Source organism: Centrocercus urophasianus, unplaced genomic scaffold, assembly GCF_019232065.1.
Source record: "Centrocercus urophasianus isolate 14NV4802_14NV808 unplaced genomic scaffold, USGS_Curo_1.0 seq_11, whole genome shotgun sequence".
NCBI lineage: Eukaryota > Metazoa > Chordata > Aves > Galliformes > Phasianidae > Centrocercus > Centrocercus urophasianus.
The window spans coordinates 66,621,037-66,639,570 of NW_024884253.1; the positions used below are offsets into that span (position 1 = coordinate 66,621,037).

Consider the following 18,534-nt stretch of genomic DNA (forward strand, 5'->3'; position numbering starts at 1 on the left):
CAGCGCGGGGGGGAGGGGGTTCTCCCTTGCTCTTCCCTCTCCTTTTTTTTCCCCTTCTTTTTCACGGGATGATGGCCACGGCCGCGGGGCCGTGATGTCCCCGTCAGCAGCCCCTGCGCCGCAATGCTGCTTGCAGCAGCCCTAGCGAGGGGAGGAGGCGTTTGAGCGGCGGCCGCACGTCCTCCCGCGCCGCCGCCGCCGCCGCCTCCCTGCCCGCCGCCCCTGCGCCCGGAGCCGAGCGGCGCGGAGGGGTCCCCGCCCGCGCGGCGCCTCCCCCCCGCCCACCGCCAGGGCTTCAGAATAAAGATAGAGAGATAGATATAAAATAGCGGCAGGAGGCACTGCGGCCGCGCGCAACATGGCCACTCTGCTGCGGAAAATCGGGCTGATCCGGCTACACAACCGGGACACGGAGGACCCCAAGCACCACCACCACCGCAGCAGCCAGCAGGGCTCCTCGCTCCGCGGCCGGGGCGGCCCGAAGAACGGCAGCAACAAGCCCCAGCCGCAGGGCCCCCACGGCGGCGGCGGCGGCTGCAGCAGCAGCAGCAGCGAGAGCAGCCCCGGCGGCCGCAAGACCAAGAAGGCGCCGGAGCCGGCCAAGCAGCCCCCGCCGCCGCGTTCCGGCGGCGGCCGGGAGAAGCCGCGGGAGGCGGCCCGGGAGCCCGGCGCGGGTAGGGAGGCGGCCCTGCAGCGACCCGGCTGCAGCTCCGGGCCGGGCTCGGCGCCGCTGGTGCCGCTGGCGTCGGGCTCGGGGCCGCTGGCGCCCGCGGGCCGGCAGCAGCACTGCACGCAGGTGCGGACCCGGCGGCTGATGAAGGAGCTGCAGGACATCGCGCGGCTCAGCGACCGCTTCATCTCGGTGGAGCTGGTGGACGAGAGCCTCTTCGATTGGAACGTGAAGCTGCACCAGGTGGACAAGGACTCGGTGCTGTGGCAGGACATGAAGGAGACCAACACGGAGTACATCCTACTCAACCTCACCTTCCCCGACAACTTCCCCTTCTCGCCGCCCTTCATGAGGGTGCTCAGCCCGCGCCTGGAGAACGGCTACGTGCTGGACGGCGGTGCCATCTGCATGGAGCTGCTCACTCCCCGCGGCTGGTCCAGCGCCTACACCGTGGAGGCCGTCATGAGGCAGTTCGCCGCCAGCCTGGTCAAGGGGCAGGTAGGGGCCGAGGGGCGCGAGGTGTCCGTGCCGCCTCTGGGATGGCGGCCCCGGGAACGGCGGGGCTCTGCCTACGGCTGACCTTGGCCGGCCGCAGAGATGCGGGGCGGCACGGAGGGGCGAGGGGCAGGTACCCCGTCGTGCCCTCCCGCGTGTGTGTCGTTCCTCCTCTTGGCTCCGTTGCCGGTGGCGTCAAGGTGCGTGATGGTCGCATCCTGTGCCCCAAAGCAAGAGGGGCTCTGCAGCACCCACTGGGGCTTAGGGCTGGAGCCGTTCGCGTGCTGGTCAGCCGTGCCTGCAGAGCCCCATACTGGATGGCTTCTTGTGTGAAGTCCAGCCTTTGGTGCAGGGCTTTGTCTGCCACTATCCTCCACGGTGGCCTTTGTAGCCTGCACCTGGCTTTGCTGTGGCAGACAAGTGCCGCTGTCAAGAGGTAGCACCTCATTCAGGGTAACTCTCAGCTCCCTCTCTCCCCTCCTCAAAAGGCGCCTAGCTCCTCCAGGCCTCTTCTTTCATCTGTCCCCAGCTGAATCAACACATTCTATTTCTATTTTTTTTTTTTCCTTCTGCAGAATATCCTTGGGAGAGAAGTAATTCATAAGATGTTTTTAGTAACTGGGTAACTACTGGTGGTGGAGCCCGTTGTCGTGGTCACTGTAGCGGGCAGTGTAGTGTACCCGTGGCTGAGTTAGGTGGTGTTTCTGCTCACCTCACAAATGCCCTTGAGCTCTATGCCATGCACAGCTCCTTGTCAGTCACTGCACGATGCTGTGTAACTTCTTGTATTCGTATCTTTGAAGTGAGGAGAAGAGCAAATAATGTATTTTCCATTTGCTTGGAAAAGAGAACATCACTCCTGTTTGCCTCTGCTTGGTTTGTCTCAAGACGGAAAATGTGGGTGTTCAGGGGACTCATTTATAAGTGGCCTTTTCTCCTTTTTCTTTGAATGATCTGGGCCTACTATGCTTTTTTTCCATCAGATTGTATTTTTCTCTACCTTTTATTTGAAGAGGTCAAGTTCTGTAGGTCACCTTGGGATATAAAAAACGCCTTCCAGGAAAAAAAAAAAAGCAACCTTCATTTACGTGGAGCCCATTAAGGTGTACCAAAGTTCTGCAACTTCTCCTACTGTGTCACACAATTTTATTAACTCATCTCTTATCACAGTAATTATATTTCTTGTTATTTTTAACAAAAACCTAGGAAGACAGTGCTAAATTCTTTTTTTTTTTTTTTTTTTTTTTTTTTTTTCCCCCCCCACAACAGTTCAGCACATTTCTGGAGTATCAAATGTTGAATGTTAAATGGTTAAGATTTACTGACATCATAAAATGACTCAGTTAAGAAAAACACTGAATTATTGAATTACATGATATATAACTACATATTTATTAATATTTCTTTCAAAATCCTGTAAGAGTTTTCCCCAAAGTCATGGTAGTTTCTGATACCGAAGGATGTTTATGAGGGCATTGTTAGTAGACACATTTAATATATAAGAATTTCAATAACATTCTTTCAGAAGTTCAAGATGTTAATTATAAAAAGCAGTGTGTGTGGGGTGAAATAAAAGGGTGAAATAAACGGCTGCTGGTAACTTAGTAGCTCACTAGCTGTGAGATGTGTGTTCCTAAGTCTCACAGTGTGCGTTCCAAGCTAATAGGTGATATTAACAATAAATTCAATTTCTCAGTTGCAGATGTGTAATCTGCGATGGGCTGCCGCTCTGTAACTGTAGCCAGGCTCTGTGTAATGGGAGCCACATTTCTGTAATCACACTCTGGTTATGTAATCTTGACTCAATTGCATAATACGGCTCAAAACACAGCAGACACTCCTGGATCCCTGTTTTGGTTTTTATTGTAAAGGTAATATGCTTTTGGCTGTAATTTTTAGAAAGAGAATACAGCAGCAGAAATAGAGCAGTCGGAAGTAGAGGGTACTGTATTCCTCTGAGCTGCGGGGCTGGTTTCAGGTAAGTCTTGTCATGCTGTAGGCAGTCTCACTGCCTGCAGTGGCTCTTCCTGAACAAACAGCAACGGCTTCAGTCAGGGTCATGGATGAATTTCAGAATTAAAAATCAGCAGTAGTTAATGGTGGGTGCAGCACAGCTTGTGCTGAGGTCCAGGGCAATCATCCTCAGAGGCAGCCTTGCCATGTGGGTCCCACTGGGAGCACGAGGCTGTGGGGACCTTTGGGAGAAACATCACCCACGCATGGAGTGGTGATGTAGCATGAAATCATCATAAATAGTCAAGGCTGTGACACATCTGAGGGTGCGTGTCTGTAACACGAACGCAGATGTGAGTAGGCAGGGCTGAACTTTCCACCAGCATGCATCTTTCTTTTTGACAGTTTGAATGATAAAATGAAGGTGGTTGATTTCATTCACTATTTCTTTCCATTGCCATTTTGCAATACTAACTACAGCACTGCTGTTCTGTGCTGGGTTTTAGTTCTTCAGGGAAAACTGTAGCTCTTCTTGGTATATCAAATTGTTGACCTCTGAATGTATAGAACTTTTTTATTTATTTATTTATTTTGTTAACAAAGTGGTGGAAAAGCTCATGGAGCTGGCACGGAAAAGACATCTTGAGGCAATCAAGATTCTTGACAGTTTCAGATTTTTTTGACATATTGCAAACCTTTTCGCAGAGCAAAAGAAAAATTGAGATAAATTGTTTTGATATCTCTCAAGTGAAACATCTAATTCAGGAGTTTAGTTTCTAGGAAGACTTCAACACGGATGATCCACAGCTTGAGAGGCTAGGTCCCAATTCCCAAACTCGAGCAGGAATTTTAACCTGTATTGGATTTTCGTGTAGCATGGGTGTTTCTCCAGGTTCCCCAGACAGGATCCAAACACCTCGAGTAACATTGCTTGGAAAACGTTTTACATTATGGGATGCGGAGGCACTTGTATTGGCCCAGTAAGTATTTTGGGTTTCTCTCCATACCCTTGTTTCCTATTGGAAACCTTGAATTGCGTTCTTTTAGATAGCTTTTGTCTGGAAGAAAATATTTTAATGGAAGAGGGATAATTTCTGTTTGAATGAAACAATTCACCAACCTCAAACTGTGCTTTTTTCAGTTTTTAAGGGAGGAAAAAAAAATGTTAATTGCCAAACAAGTTGGGGTTTGTTTGGTTGGTTGGTTCAGCTATTCAGCTGAATAAGTCAATTATTCACACAGCCCTAGTCAGTATCTTGAGGGGAATTCTCAGTACATCAAAGACCTAAGCCTGTTTATCTGTCTGGAATCCAGAATCTTATTTTATAAACTTGGTGTTGTCCTTAACTCAACTGCAGCCTTGGATTCAAGGGGACGGCATTATGTTGAGTCAACCACTCTGTGGCTTCACCCCCTTGGGCAGACACTTGGCCCCACTGAGCCCCAGTCAAGGCTGCCATCAGTCCGTGGTGGGGCTAGGAGCTAACCCAAGGAACTACTAACCTGGGGTGATGTGAAGAAAGTAATGTGAATGCCAGATGTTGGTTATCTTGAAGGCAACTGTTCAGCAATCCTGCCCAGCAGGACCTGCCATGTCTGTCCTCTCGCCTAGGCTTTGGGAATGGCCTGCCGAGTGGTGTCCTCACAATAGTCTTTAATTAGTCTTTTAAACCCTTCTCCTTAATAGAAATTAAGGAGAGGGGTTTAAAAATGCATCTGTTGCTCTCAGTTTCCTGATAACAGTGTAGTTGTGATGGTAAGACTAATAACATGAGTAGCTCAGTGAAGGCAGTGGCAGCAGTGCCAGTCATACGAGAGCAGTGAAGGAATGGTAGGCTGGTTGTGATCCTACTGACTGACACGTGTGACCCAGGCTGGCATGGGGCTCAGGAGCTGGCTTGCATCTGAAGATGCTGCAGATGATACAGTCCCAAAGGAAAAACAGACTTTGTCCAAAAGTGGAAGAGGATTTTAAGTCTTTTAATGCACTAAACAAAATACTAGCACTTTGTATTTAGAAGAAAAAGATACTGCAGCTTGTTTCCTTGGATAACGTTAGCAGGCAGTTGGAAAAATGAAATAAATCCATGTTGTTTCTCTTCAGAGAGGAATGATTTGACATTGGCTTGGTAGCAGCAGCTTCAAAGAGGACAAAACAATTTTTATTTTTTTTATTTTTTTATTTTTTTATTTTTTTTAAGAACAGCTAATACAGCTGCATAGGATGCCTTGCAGAGTTTGTGCCTAAGCTGGCAACTGTTTGGTGCAGGCCTTGTCCTTTTTCTGAGTTTCCTGGCTCTCTCCATGGAGGCTCAGGATAGGTCTGCCAGCTGCAGGTAGCTGTCAAGTCTGCAGGCAGGCTTGTGGAAAAAGCTCTTTTTGGAAAAAGCCCTCATTCTGCCATATTACAAAATATAAGGAGTGTAGGGATTTTCCCAGGGCATACTGAATGGGGAATCCGTAGTTATGAGTGCTCTTACTGATGTGAACCTCTCTGTAATGTTTTAAATCAAAGCCAAATGTAGTCTGTGATTTAGATGTAATTTCCTGTAGCAAAATTTTTTGAATTCCAAATAATTTTTATTTGTGTATTGTAATGTTAGATATATCTCAGTGTAGCCTCTTTGCTTGAAGAGAGATGTGCCTTGCATGAACATTAAACTCATCTCTCCTTCCATTTTAAAAATACTCTATCATAGCTGACTTCTACCAGGAGAAGTGGGCTTATTTTATGAAAAAACAAACACAAAACATAGCTGTTACTCATAGTCTAAACTACTCCCTCTCCATCCTCCCAAACAAAAGTGTGAGAGAGCAGATAGCAGATGGGACTTGCATGGTGTCCAGGATGTCAGCAAGCTCCAGGTCTTTCAGATACGTATAGCAGAAATTAATTGCAAATCCATGAGCTTTCCTACTCCAGATACTCAGTTTGAGGACTGTAGCCTTGAATAAACCAGCTGATCTCAAATGCTGCAGAAAGTTGTAGAGGACTCAGTGGCCTCTCAGTTATTTGGGGCCATCTTCATATTAGGACCTTAAAAATAAAACTGTGTTGCTTTTAGCTTTTGATTTATTGCCTGAGTAAATGATGCCGGTTGCCTTCAAGGTTAGGACTGCCACTGAATATATATTGACTAATATACAGAGATTACAGAGGAGGCAAAGAATATATTACAGGGTTTGTTCCCCATGAAAAGGTATAAATGCTGTGTGAAGAGGTAACAAAAAATATTGTTTAGTTATGGAGAGGAAAATCAGATATATTGGCCTTCAAAGGTTTCTCTTTTATTGCAATTGAGAAATCCCTCATTTTCAAGCTGAAGTTTAAGAGGGAGCATAATATTTGCCACATTGAGGTGTTGGGAATGATGAATGGGCTGGAAAAAACACTGTTCATGTGTACTCTGATATATTGCTCTTCTGAGTATAGACTCTATTATTATGCAAATATATTCTACTGAGAGGAATGAAGACACAAGAATTCTAACTCGTTGAAGTAGGAGGCAGCTTTAATTCTTCTAAAAAGCAGAGGGAACATAATCTCCATTTTACCCCTTCAAAGCACAGAAAGGGAGATTTTCAGACATTTTAAAATATGTTTAGCTATCATTCTCAGTGTTAAATAGTCATCAAATAAGAAAAATCACTAAATTGAAACAAACTGCCCATTTTAGAACATGCTTTTATGGATAGTGGAACTGATTCTTCCGTGCAGTACTTGGCTGATCTTTTGAATCAAAACTCAAAAGAATCAATGCTGTGGTTTGTAGCAAAATTAGACTTGCTCAGGAGAGCCAAATTTTTCCTTAAGCTGTAGAAGGAGTCCTCGTTTTCTTAAGAGAAAGCGTTAGGTAGAGTGAGCTGTAGTGTGTGCGTGTTCTGTCAGATACTTTGTGGAAGATTTGTATTTTTTCAAATGCAGAAAGCCTAGTCCCTGAGGGGTGACATGGTGTTCTCACGGAGGAGTAACCAAAGCAACCTACTTTCTGCTGTGTGGAAGATTGTTGTTTGTTTTTGTTTTTGTTTTTTTTTTCTTTTACAGGCTAGACTTGAAAATAGGCTGTTTTTCTAGCATCTGCACAGTGCCCAGGGATTTCCTTGCATGACCAGAGAGTGCCAGATTGAAGATTTGTAACTCTGAGATAATTCTGGTCCTCATGGTAGGTGTCTTACTGTTAGGCATGTCCCCCAGTGAGAATCCACAGTCACAACGTGGGGTACTGGTTAGGTAATTTAACAGGAGCTGTGTTTCTTTTTCCCGCCTGAGCTTTTTTGCACTGATGAGAGACAGTGAGTATCTCTTTCCTTGACACATTCAGTCTTTCACATACGGTTTCCTGTTCACAAATCATCTTTTGCAATTGTCAAAAAAGGTAATGCTGATGTTAGGCACCGGGGGGGATGTGAGGATTGCCAGGTGCAATCACTCTGCAGTTAAACAGGGAGAACTTTGGAGGCTGTGGTGATTATCCTGTCTGAATGGCTCAAAATATATGTTAAATTTAATATGTGCAGAATCCAGTTGTCTGACTTGTAAATTGGATGCCAGTTTTCTGTCCTGCTATGAAGAGCATGTGGCTTAGGGCTGCCCTGCCTGACACCTCATTCCGCCTCATGCTGTGGAATCATTTCTGCAGAGCGCTGAATGCTCCTCCTAGCAGGTTTTAACTCTCAGCAAAAACAGTGGTAATCGCATGAGTTTGGGAAGTTGCAGGACAAGCTGCATGGGATGGTGCATAAGCTAAAGAGAAACATAAGTATGCCTCAGCGAAAATAAGTATGAACTCTGTACTGATCTGTGAAGAGCAGGCAAGTGGGCACCATACTTCAGATACAGAAGTGCTTCCTGTTCTGAAATAGGATCAAGAAGCCAATCTAGTTTTTGCCCATTTCTGTTAAACACCGGACTGAAGAGTGGTGCATCAAGCATGCCTGTACTCAGCTGTGTGTGACAGATGTGTGCCGCATGCCTTCCTCTTGCACATGCAGCGCCTGTCCTTGGAAACTGTTGTCTTATCCCCCTTCATGGATTTGTGCATGTTGTTGAAATTGAAGCTCCTCATTGATTTCATTCTCTTTTCCACGAGTCTTCAGAAGCCCTGGGATTTCTGCAGTGACTCCTTGGTAAGGTTAAAAATCAGTAAAGATCCCAGATCTGCATGCAGAGATGAGTGAAAGTAAACCTGAGGAAGGAAGAGTATAAGCCTGCGTTATGAAATGGCCCAGAGCTCAGATGTTTCTCATACTTAAGTTTTATGAGCTGTAGAATGACTGTGTTTCTCTTATTTCTAGGTTTGTTATGAGTGGTAGCAACCCTCATCCATTTGCTGTAGGACTTGTTTCCTGAATATGCACCCTTACAAAAGAATTACAAGGAAAATGAAAATGTTGATTTATTTTGTCAGATTGTGAGATTCTTTAAACATCAAATTTCCTATAATTTTGACAAAATTAAGTATTTCTATAAAGTATACTCAGAGTTGAAGTGTTTAATAATTATGTGGGAGGGAAATTAGTCTTCAGTTAATAATTTCAATTTCCTTGTTAGAGCATTTAAGCTGAACAGTGGAGATTCAAATCTAGCATTTGGGCTTTGTGGCTGACTTCAGGTGCAGCTATGGGGAAGTCATAGCTTTTCTGTAGTCTTCTCTCCCATCTGTGAAGTACAGATAACCCTTTTTCCAAAGGTCCTTTAAGGATATGTGCTTAAAGCAGTTGGAAACAGAGGTTCTGACTAAGATGTCCATGTGCATCAATATGAAACGTATCACAGTCAGGAGATGAAGGAACAAGCTCGCTGGCTTGTGACACTGGTCCTACCCAATTTGGTCTTACATCATTTAAATGTTCCCAGAGGTAGTCTGCTTTTTACGTTTGTTTGTTCAGTTTCTATTGCTACGGTGTACCTTTGTAAAACATGCACTGTCAGTAACTGTGCAGCGATAGCATGGAGAGAGATACTCCGGGGAGCTTGGCAGAAAATTGACACAGAAAATGAGCCTTCTGCATTTGGTCTAGCAAGTTCTGTGTGGTGGCACGGCTGTCTCGTGATGGAAGCCCACCTTATTTCTGATCTAACTTGTGTTGTGACTTTGGGGCTGGAGGTAAATTTCAAGGATGTAGTTGGCTGACAAGATTTTCTTGTTCTTTTGCCAAAACAATGTTTGTCTGACTCTTAAATGCACAAAATTCCTTAACCCTCAGCTGTGCTGGAGCCGTGCTACTGACTGCTGTCCTTAGAGAAAGGCAGGGAGGAGCAGCACAGTGCGCTGTAGCAGTCAGAGATAGGACGTGTAGGTGTTTGTATTGATTAAAAGATGCTTGCACCAAACAAGAGAGTGTTAATAATTGCCCAGCTGAAACTCAGACTTCTTTTTCCTGGACAAAAAAGGTACATTCCCAAACGGAGCTATTGATAAGATGCTTTAAAGCTAGAACTTGCTGAGTTTCCGCTTCTTTGTATGGATTATCCTTTAAAAGGAGATTAAAAAAAGACAAGGAAATACAGCTTCAAAAAAACATACATTTGCAGAAAAACATCATGCTTTTAATTCACTTACTCTGCAACAGTAACACTATTTGTCTGCATCATTTGCTGTAGTGCTTTGTTGTAGCTATAGGCAACACTTACCTGTTAGTGCAGTATAAATTGTTTGCAGTTTCTTGGACCTGATCAATTGTGTTTATGTGAAGGAAAAAAGAATTAAACCATGTAATCAAGAGGAGGAAGTGTGTGTATTACAATTTAGCAATGATATGGCAAATTGCAGTCGCTGCCCTGAGAGCATTGACAGTAGCCCACTTGAGCATTGCTCTGCTTTTGAATGCTTCTCCGAAGCTGGTAGAAATGTTTTCCTCTGGAAGCTTGTTTAAACATTCTAGAACAAGACTGGTTCAGTCTTAACTGTCTGATTCCTCCACTGCTTATCTGTACAGATTTGACTGTGTTTGCACAGTAAGTGGCTTTGCACAGTTGAGGCCCAAGGCCATTAATCAGTCACCTGAGTGGAGCGTGTTACAGACCAGATGCTCACACTGTGCTCCAGCTCTCCAAAAAACCTCTAGTTTTGAATAAGCTGTGGAGGACAACAAGGCCATGCAGGCACATCCTTCCTGTCCTTGGAGGGATCACCATGGATGTTGTATGTGGCACAGTGACTTGCTACAGCCTTTTGAGGTCTAAACCTCTACTTTTTTCTCTCTCTCTCAACATTTACCTAGAAGTGATTCACTACAGACTGCTTCTTTCTTGGCATGGAAAGCTGTGGTATGGCACAGCTGATGAAGAGAGAAAATGCAATTTTGGCTATGCAGCCTTGTGCTGACTCAAACACATGGACTACATTTAACCCTCTGTACGTAGAACAAGTATGATTTTTCTTGGAAGACCGGTCTTAAGTTGTTTGCATATTGAGGATTAATGGATGGAATGCAGGACCAGGGGTTTGTGTTAAGATTAGTGCTAACTCAGAGGCCTCTCAGCTTCTTGAGTGTATTAGATGTGTGCTGTTTGTAATGAATGTTTCTTGTTAACAAGCAAAGAAAAAAAAAAAGAAAGAAAGAAAAAAAGCCTGTGTGTCACTGAAGAGTTTGCTTTGGCATGTCAGAGATGTGTCAGGGCTTGAGGCTGTTTTCAGAATCACCTTGGTTATGAAAGGACTGGTGTCTGTTTCCAACGAATCTCTGCAAAATTGAGGCCCGGTACATGGGGCCTGCATGGCAGCAAGACTGAGTGAGACCTCTGTCCTGGAGGACTCAGAAGTGGCTGTGCAGTGCTGCTGTGGGCTGGGCCTGTGCTGGTAGTTCAGCTCAACTGCTTGCTTGGGCCTGGAGACCTCCAGAGGTCCCTTGCAGCAGCACGTCTGTGACTGACTGACCGACCCTGTAAGAAGCCAGTTCCCTGTCTGTAGTCAGATAGTGCTGAAATTGATACAAGGTGGAAGAGCACCACACTCTGTGCTGTGCCAGAGCTGTTGAGTTTCAGTCTGGGAGCTACTCTAATTGGTTTGATGAGAGAGATAAATCCCTTCATTGCTGCTAGAAAAATTCCCTTGAGGCCATTCTGAGACTGGAAGTAACAGAATGAATGTCAGGACTATTTTTCATGGCACGTAGGCTAGAGGTGGGCAGATAGATGGTTGGAGTTGGATTCCAAGCTGGAGAGCTTCACATTTGGATCTCTGTACAGGGCTTAAATCTGTCTGCAGACCACTTCATGACATGATGCTGTTTGATAAGAAAAGATATGGCATGTTTCTGATAGTGGTGCCAAGGTGACTTTAAGCAGCTACTTGACATTGAGTTTAAATATTGGTGAGGATGTGCGTCACTGTCACGCCATGTCCTCCAGGAGAGGACGTGCTGATTGTGCTGATGGTTGAGGAGAGTGTGGAGGCTGCTGTGGCATCACTGAGAATTAGAAAAGCTCCAGGATTTGCCCACAGCAGCTTGCAAATGTGGATGCCAGACTATACATGAGGCTTACTTATGTTCTTCTGCTGCATATGGAGGAATACTCAATATGTCCAATATCTTGTGAAGGTGACCTGCAGCACCTGCCAGTTACCTGGCAGTTAGCAGAGTTGTGGACTAGATTCTGACCAGGTTTTTAGTCACAACTTGTGAGTTTGGACGAAGAGTGACACTGAAAGCCTGGCACAGCAGGAGCACAGATTCAGGAGGAGGCTCAGTGCAGCACATGCCCTTCTGCATTTCAGCATGGCTGTGTAAACCATGCTGCGTCATTACTTTCACCTTTCATGTTTCTAGCTTGTTAAAATTGCATCTTGGTAAGTACATGAAGTTACAGCAGATGGCAAAATCTGAAATGTTCTCTTCAACTCTTTATTTTAATTAGATTTTCAGTTATTCCTTTATGTAAAGCTCTCTGTGAGTGTCTGAAAGTATTGCGAGTACTTAAATAAGCTCCTGGTGTGACTTTTCATAGCTGAAGTTGACATTAATGGCTTTATGAAAGGTTTTCTTGGATTTTCTCTGTTTTTAAATCTTTTGTGGAATGTGCTGATCTTGTTCAGCTATCAGTTTGATACTGTTCTTGATTGGGTGCCAGGCACCTCAGAACATCAGTGATGCAAATGATCTACGTGCCCTGCCACGGCAATAGTGACACGTGTGGTTTGGAAATCAGTCACAGTGCAGTTGTGCACAATTGAGCTGTGGCAGTGCTGTATTTGCGTACTGTATTTACCATCCTTTTCATATTTACATTATGCAGCAGCTCACAGTCTCCTGACCAGAATTAACATGACTGTACATTTAGATAACAATTGGAAACCAAGTCGTACTCAGAGCTGGCAACAGTGTCTGTTAAAATTGTTTGATGATATTTTATAAATATGCACAAAATGCCGCTTTCAGTTAAAACTGAGAAGAGTTTTGTGGGCATAGCAAAAAGGTAGAAGTCCTTAACATGGTAGATACCACTCTAGCGTCAACTTAAAATCATCCAAATTATTTCGTCTGACGTTCCACCCTTCTTTCTCAAATTTATTTGAGGCACCAGGAAGGGAGACTTTCAAACCACAAGGTTAAATTTTAAACAAATTATAAACACCTGGCAGGTATTGGTTAATAAGAGATGGTGGTGACCCTATTTGCTGTATAAACTTATGGGAATGAGTTGACTGCATGCAGTACAATTAGGTGGTCTTTGATGGCACAGTTTACACTTAACCTGCATGCAGTACGTGATTGTGTTTTTGAAATGGCTCCATTTTATTACACTAAAAGGAAGTATGAGAAGAAAGTCATGGAACAATGCTCATTTTGTCTCTTGCAGCTCCAGTGACGTTTTAGGTGGCATGATGCTCACTACGTCATTCTGACACCAAAGAATTCTTTCCTTTTTCAAAGCAGTAAGCAGTTGACACTGAATGTGAGTGGTAGCTGTTCTGAATGCCAAGATCCTATTTCTAGGTATGGAGTAGTATTAAAACTTGCTTAAAACTGAAGAAGACACAGATCACGCTGTGCTAGGTGCTGTGCAAACAATTCAGAGAGGTGTAAAAGCTTTAAAATTGTAAGAAGTTTTGCGTGTAAGATGAGATGGCAAATTGATCTAATCTGTAAACAAAGCACTGAATCAGGTTTATATATACATTGAAAAGTATTTAATGGGTGACATTTTGAAGATGTAATTTCCCTTGCTAATTTCGTCTTCTGTTGCAATTTGTTTACTTTTCCTATATTTCTCCAAGCGTGCTTCCAATGGAAGCTTGGAGTAGGAAAAAACAAACAAACAAACAAAACAACAGAAGATGTTTTGTAACTACTGCAGCATATAGAATTTAATAAGTCAATGTGAATGCGTTGTGTGTGCAGCACCCAACTGGAGCAGTAGTGCTCCAGGGAAGAGCAATATCAAAAGTAGCACTTGTGAGATTTTGAAAATGTTACCTAGTTTTATTTAATTACTAATTGTGTCAAAACTGAAAAAGGAACATTTTTTAAGAAAACTTGTTTGCAGGATTAAGTGATTACCCTTCAGACCACCCTTATTTGCAAAATATTAATCCCCAAGTTAGAATGGGGATAGGGAAGTTGTCTTGCTGTTTAGTCTAGCAGGTTATTTGAAGAGAAGGTATACTGTCAATTTGTAAGTGGGGGATAGGAAGAAAAACATCAAAAGGTAAAACAGTTGTATCTGAGAAAACCAAGGTGGTATAAATCAAGAGTGAAATTGAGTTCCTAATCTCAGGTTTTCTGGAAGAGAAGTCAAAGCACACAGGAAAATGACTTTTAAGGACAGGAATATGAAACGGCTTTTTTTTTAATGTCCTGCATGTATTGTTTAGTTATAACAATAGTGGTACTGAACAGAATGGTATCTGTGCATTATTTTGACAAATGATATGGCTGCGGAGGAATCTTATTTATTTAGTGATACTTTGAGGATAGAGCTCATTGTTTTCTTTTTTCCCTCCATATTGTATTCTTTTTCTCCCCGCAGCTAGTCATTTTCTCAGTAATAATATTTGCATATTTCTGAGTGAGAGTGCAAAAAATAGGAGCATGCTAACTTGGATCCTATGGTATTTGCTCATCAAATACGATATATTCTAAAAAACTGCAGGCTGACAAGTTGGAGAAATTACTGTACTTGATTTTAATGAACATCTATTTTGTGACAAATCCAATAGGCATAAATGCTTTCAAAGGTATTAGTGCGGTAGAATGGAATAAATTTACAGCTATATTTCTTTCTTCTGCTGCTTTGTAATTGACACAGACCAGTGTGCAAAATAAGGTGGGCTATTAATAACACACTAAATGTCTATGTTGCCATGCAAGGATTTGAAATTATATACCGCCGTGTGTTTAGAGGTAATATTTAATTGCAAAGTAATAAAAGTGCAGTATCGTTAGATGCATGTGTATTCACGTATTATCAAGTCAACGTGTTGTGAGGTGGTAGTATGTAAATGGAAATTCTTTTATGTAGGTTGGAAGCAAGCAGGTGCTCCTGCCTGCAAGAAATCCTAGGGCTGTTTGTTTCTGACAGGTCAGAGGAGAAGATAAATGAAGCGTGTTTCCTGGGAAAGGCACATTTTGTAGTGACGTTCTGCATTAGCAGCAGAGTGTGGTGGGTTGGATATGGGTAGCACTGAGATGGAGCAAGCAGAAATGCATCACTTCTGTGGTGGTTTTCCAGTCATCAGCTGCCCCGTAGTCAGTCTCACCACCAGGCTTTACAAGCCTGGCATAAAAATTGCTCAGAAATGTCCGTCTGTCTCCTCAGCCCCATTCTGGTTCCTGGAGCATGGGGGTGACCTGCAGAGCCCCTCAATTTAGCAGCAGGAAAGGGCCTGGGGCTGCACATTGCACAGAGCGCCTGCTTAATGCTGCTCTTGGACTGCACAGTGAGGGCTGGCACAGCGAGTGATCTGGAGCAGGCATCCCTGCCTTCATTTGCACAGTTCACATGCAACAAGAAAGAGCAGTGAGCCCAGGAGGGCAGTGTGCCAGCACAGGGGCTCGCTGGGGAGAGAAAAGCCCCGCAGAGGTTTTTTTTTGTTTTGTTTTGTTTTTTTCTCCATTACCACATTGTAATGTTTAATGATCTCTAATAGTGTATTTGCCTGCCCCGTTTCCCAGTTTGGGAGCTGTGCTTTCTGGGATCTGCAAATGAGCGCCTAATGCCTGGAGGTGTTGAAAACTTAAGCTATGGTTTCCAGCTGCGTATATTCACATGCTTAATGAAGGTTTTCTCTTTTGTTCGGTGCAGGGCCGTATCTGCAGAAAAGCTGGCAAATCAAAAAAGTCGTTCAGTCGAAAGGAAGCTGAAGCAACATTTAAGAGTTTGGTGAAGACCCATGAAAAATATGGGTGGGTCACTCCACCCGTCTCTGATGGCTGATGTTAGCAACCCGCACTTAACACAAATGCTGAACAAAAGTACTGTGACATCTCCTCAGTGCTGTACACCGCCCATCCTTTTCTACTTCAGCTTCAGTTACATACCATGAATGTCAAGGAGACATCTAAGTTATTTATGAACAGATGTGTTTACAGAGGGAGAGGAAAAAAAGATGCTGTTTAGGATTATGTTTCAAGACTGGAGAATGGTCGTCATTGAAGTCACTTGAGAGGATATTGAGATTGCATCATTTGCCCCCATACAGCCCACATTGTCTTCAGCTTCTTTCCATGACAGCAGCACCAAACAGCAGTACTGGAAAGTCTATCCATTACTGCTCAGTTCATTTAAATGTAAATGAAACAGTTAATATTTAATAGGGAAGCAGTGCATTGCAGGTACATGTTTGCTGTGCTGTTTATCTTTGTCTCCTAGCAGGTCAACATAACTTGAAGATTTGTCTTTATGTGGAACTGTGGTCTGCTGTGACTAAATTTAGACCTCATTTGTGCTCTATATATGACCTTTAATTCATAAATGAAACCGGAATTAAAATGCTGAAAGGTTCTAGTGTTGACAAATTATTAAGTGGAATCACCCAACCAGTTACAATGTGCTGTCTATGCTGATACTGTGATGTGCTGTTCAGAAATAAAGCAGTGCAGTTAGCTGAAGGTTAGGTGGCTTTTTTAAACACATCCACACCAGGGTTCGGAGTGGTTGGTGGTAGCAGAAGCATAATTACCCTAGCAGAACCTTCTGCAGTCGCATGTGGCCCCTCAGTTCTTCAAAACGGCAAAACAAACAAGTGGAAATGGACAAAGCAACCTTAAAAATTGTCTGCTTACTTTTAAACTGATATGCCAGTAACGGAGTAAAAATTTTTGAAGCAAATGAAACATGGTTTGTAAGATGATTTGCATGACTGGATTTTTCTTTTTTCTTTCTACTCAATAGACATTGTATGTACTTAGAGCCCAGTATCTGAGAAAACCCACTGATGTATATAAGTGTCCTATTATTTAATCATTAAGATTTAAGTTTTCTGGTAAACAAATGGAAAAACTTCCTTAAAGGACTCCATAAGCTGAAGGTAATGTTTAGAATGGTATAAGAAAAGCATTAAAAATGTGGATTCTGAATGGAAAATCATATTGGACACATGCTGAATAAAATCACCAGTATCATTTTTGTTGCCTCAAGAATTTAATCATTTTGGCCAACCTTTGTATTCAAAATAATAGATTTCTTACTGTGAAATTTTGTGATGGCAATATTTTAATTGAAAGCAGGACAGTATCATTTGTAAGAATCTAATTAGGAGGGGGAAGAAGTGCATGCTTGAAAATGCTTTCCTTTGCATGTCTAATACAAAGCCAAGTAGAAGTGGCTGATGACTGGGTTCTGGTTGTATTACAGCAGCAGCAGAGACCATACAGAGAGTCCCGGGGCTTTGATGTAAGACTGCACACAACAGAGAAGACCAAAGAGGAATGAAGAACGAAGGAACAAGAGTGCAAATTAAGAATTAGCAGAGCAGATAGATACTCCTGCAGTATTGGTGCAGAATCACTGCTCAGTTCATCTGCTTTGCCAGTGTGGCTGTTTGTCAGCTAGATGAAGAAGAAAACAATCATAGCATTCACCAAAATGGCTATGCAGGTCAAAACCACGCAGTCTTGTGAACGTTGCTGGTTTCTCACACTTCCCCTTTTTGCCTCTTCTTTCTCCTCTGACCGTTTGGGACACCCACATGGTGTGCCTTGTCTCAGTTATAGCTGGAAATGCTTTCTACCATAGATCTACACAGATCTTGCTGTGATTTATCTCACCCTGTTTTATACTTGAAGACAATGCTGTAATTCAGTGTATATGTGCTTCCCCTCTCCAACTGGGTGTCGCTTCTGTGCATCCAGCTGCAGAATGTGTCCTTTGAGAGAGGAATAACATTTCAAGTAATTTAGTTAGCCATTTTTAAGAACACTCTTTTGCTCTCTGCTAGGAAGAGGAAACGAGTATGTTTAGTTAGGCATTGTATAATTTGCAATCCCTAGTGGGAGTTACTGAAAATGTATAGAGAGATCTATCACGGGAAAGCTGGAAAGGTTTATTTCCCTTCTGAAAAGCTCTTGTCTCATCAGTACGGTAAAATACTGTTAAAAGCAGCATGAAGGTGTGGTGAAATCTTGGGGGGGGATGTTTCTTTCTCTGCTGTGTTTCAACCTGTCTCATTTTTTCTGCCAGTGAGTTATTCCAAATCTTCCTGAGAACCGTATCTTTAATATTTAATTAAAGGGTTAGCTAAAAGGAAGATAGTGGGTGGATCGCTACCACTTCCCTCAAACCTACTTATTATGTATCTTCTTAAATGTGCTTTAAATAGTTAGAGCAAACGTTGTTGCTAAAAATCAGAGTTGCTTTCTGGCTGTAGGAGGTTCTTTGTATCACTCTGAGTCTCGGAGCTGCAGGAGAGGCAAATCAAAATGTGGAGTGCTTTGAAGCTGCAGCAAAAGGGGAGCAGAGCGTGTGTGATAAGCTACAGCAACAAATAGTCCAAGGAAGAAAGAAGCAAAAGTACACTGCATGAACTAGGGCAGGATGAAGTTCCTGCTGCACCAAAAATAAAAATGTTCCTATTGAAGAGACAGCTTACAGCAGGAGCGACTTGTGCTAGGGGAAGTGCAGGGAAAAGGGAACAGCAGGGAGCACAGAAGCATTGTGCTGCTGACCGCGGAGGAAGGCAGATTGCTAGGAATGTAGGTAATTAAAAGATTTGGAAAGAGGGTTGAACTATTTTAAGGGAAAATACTGTATCGTTATTGTCTAGCTGTATCAGTAGTTTATGCCTCAGTGCTGTTGCTGAAGAATAGGTTTTAGGTTTTTTTTTTCCCAAAAAGCCAAAAAAAAAAAAAAAAGATTTAGAAAATCAGGAAAGGAAGGTGTGTGGAAGAAAGCAAGGGAGCAAGATCTAGGGGAGAGGGAGAGAAATGTGAAGTAAGGATATGTAATCAGACAGCTGAAACACCAGAAAGAAGTA

The 18,534-nt window shown here is 43.3% G+C and overlaps 1 protein-coding gene across 1 annotated transcript; it reads left to right on the forward strand.

Annotated features, from left to right (window-relative positions):
* The first annotated feature begins 270 nt into the window (after positions 1–270).
* UBE2QL1 (ubiquitin conjugating enzyme E2 Q family like 1) lies at positions 271–16,686 on the forward strand. Its single transcript, XM_042808588.1, has 2 exons — positions 271–1,168; positions 15,366–16,686. The coding sequence occupies exons 1-2, from the start codon at positions 359–361 to the stop codon at positions 15,495–15,497; spliced, it is 942 nt and encodes a 313-aa protein (XP_042664522.1). The 5' UTR covers positions 271–358; the 3' UTR covers positions 15,498–16,686.
* The last annotated feature ends 1,848 nt before the right edge of the window (positions 16,687–18,534 follow it).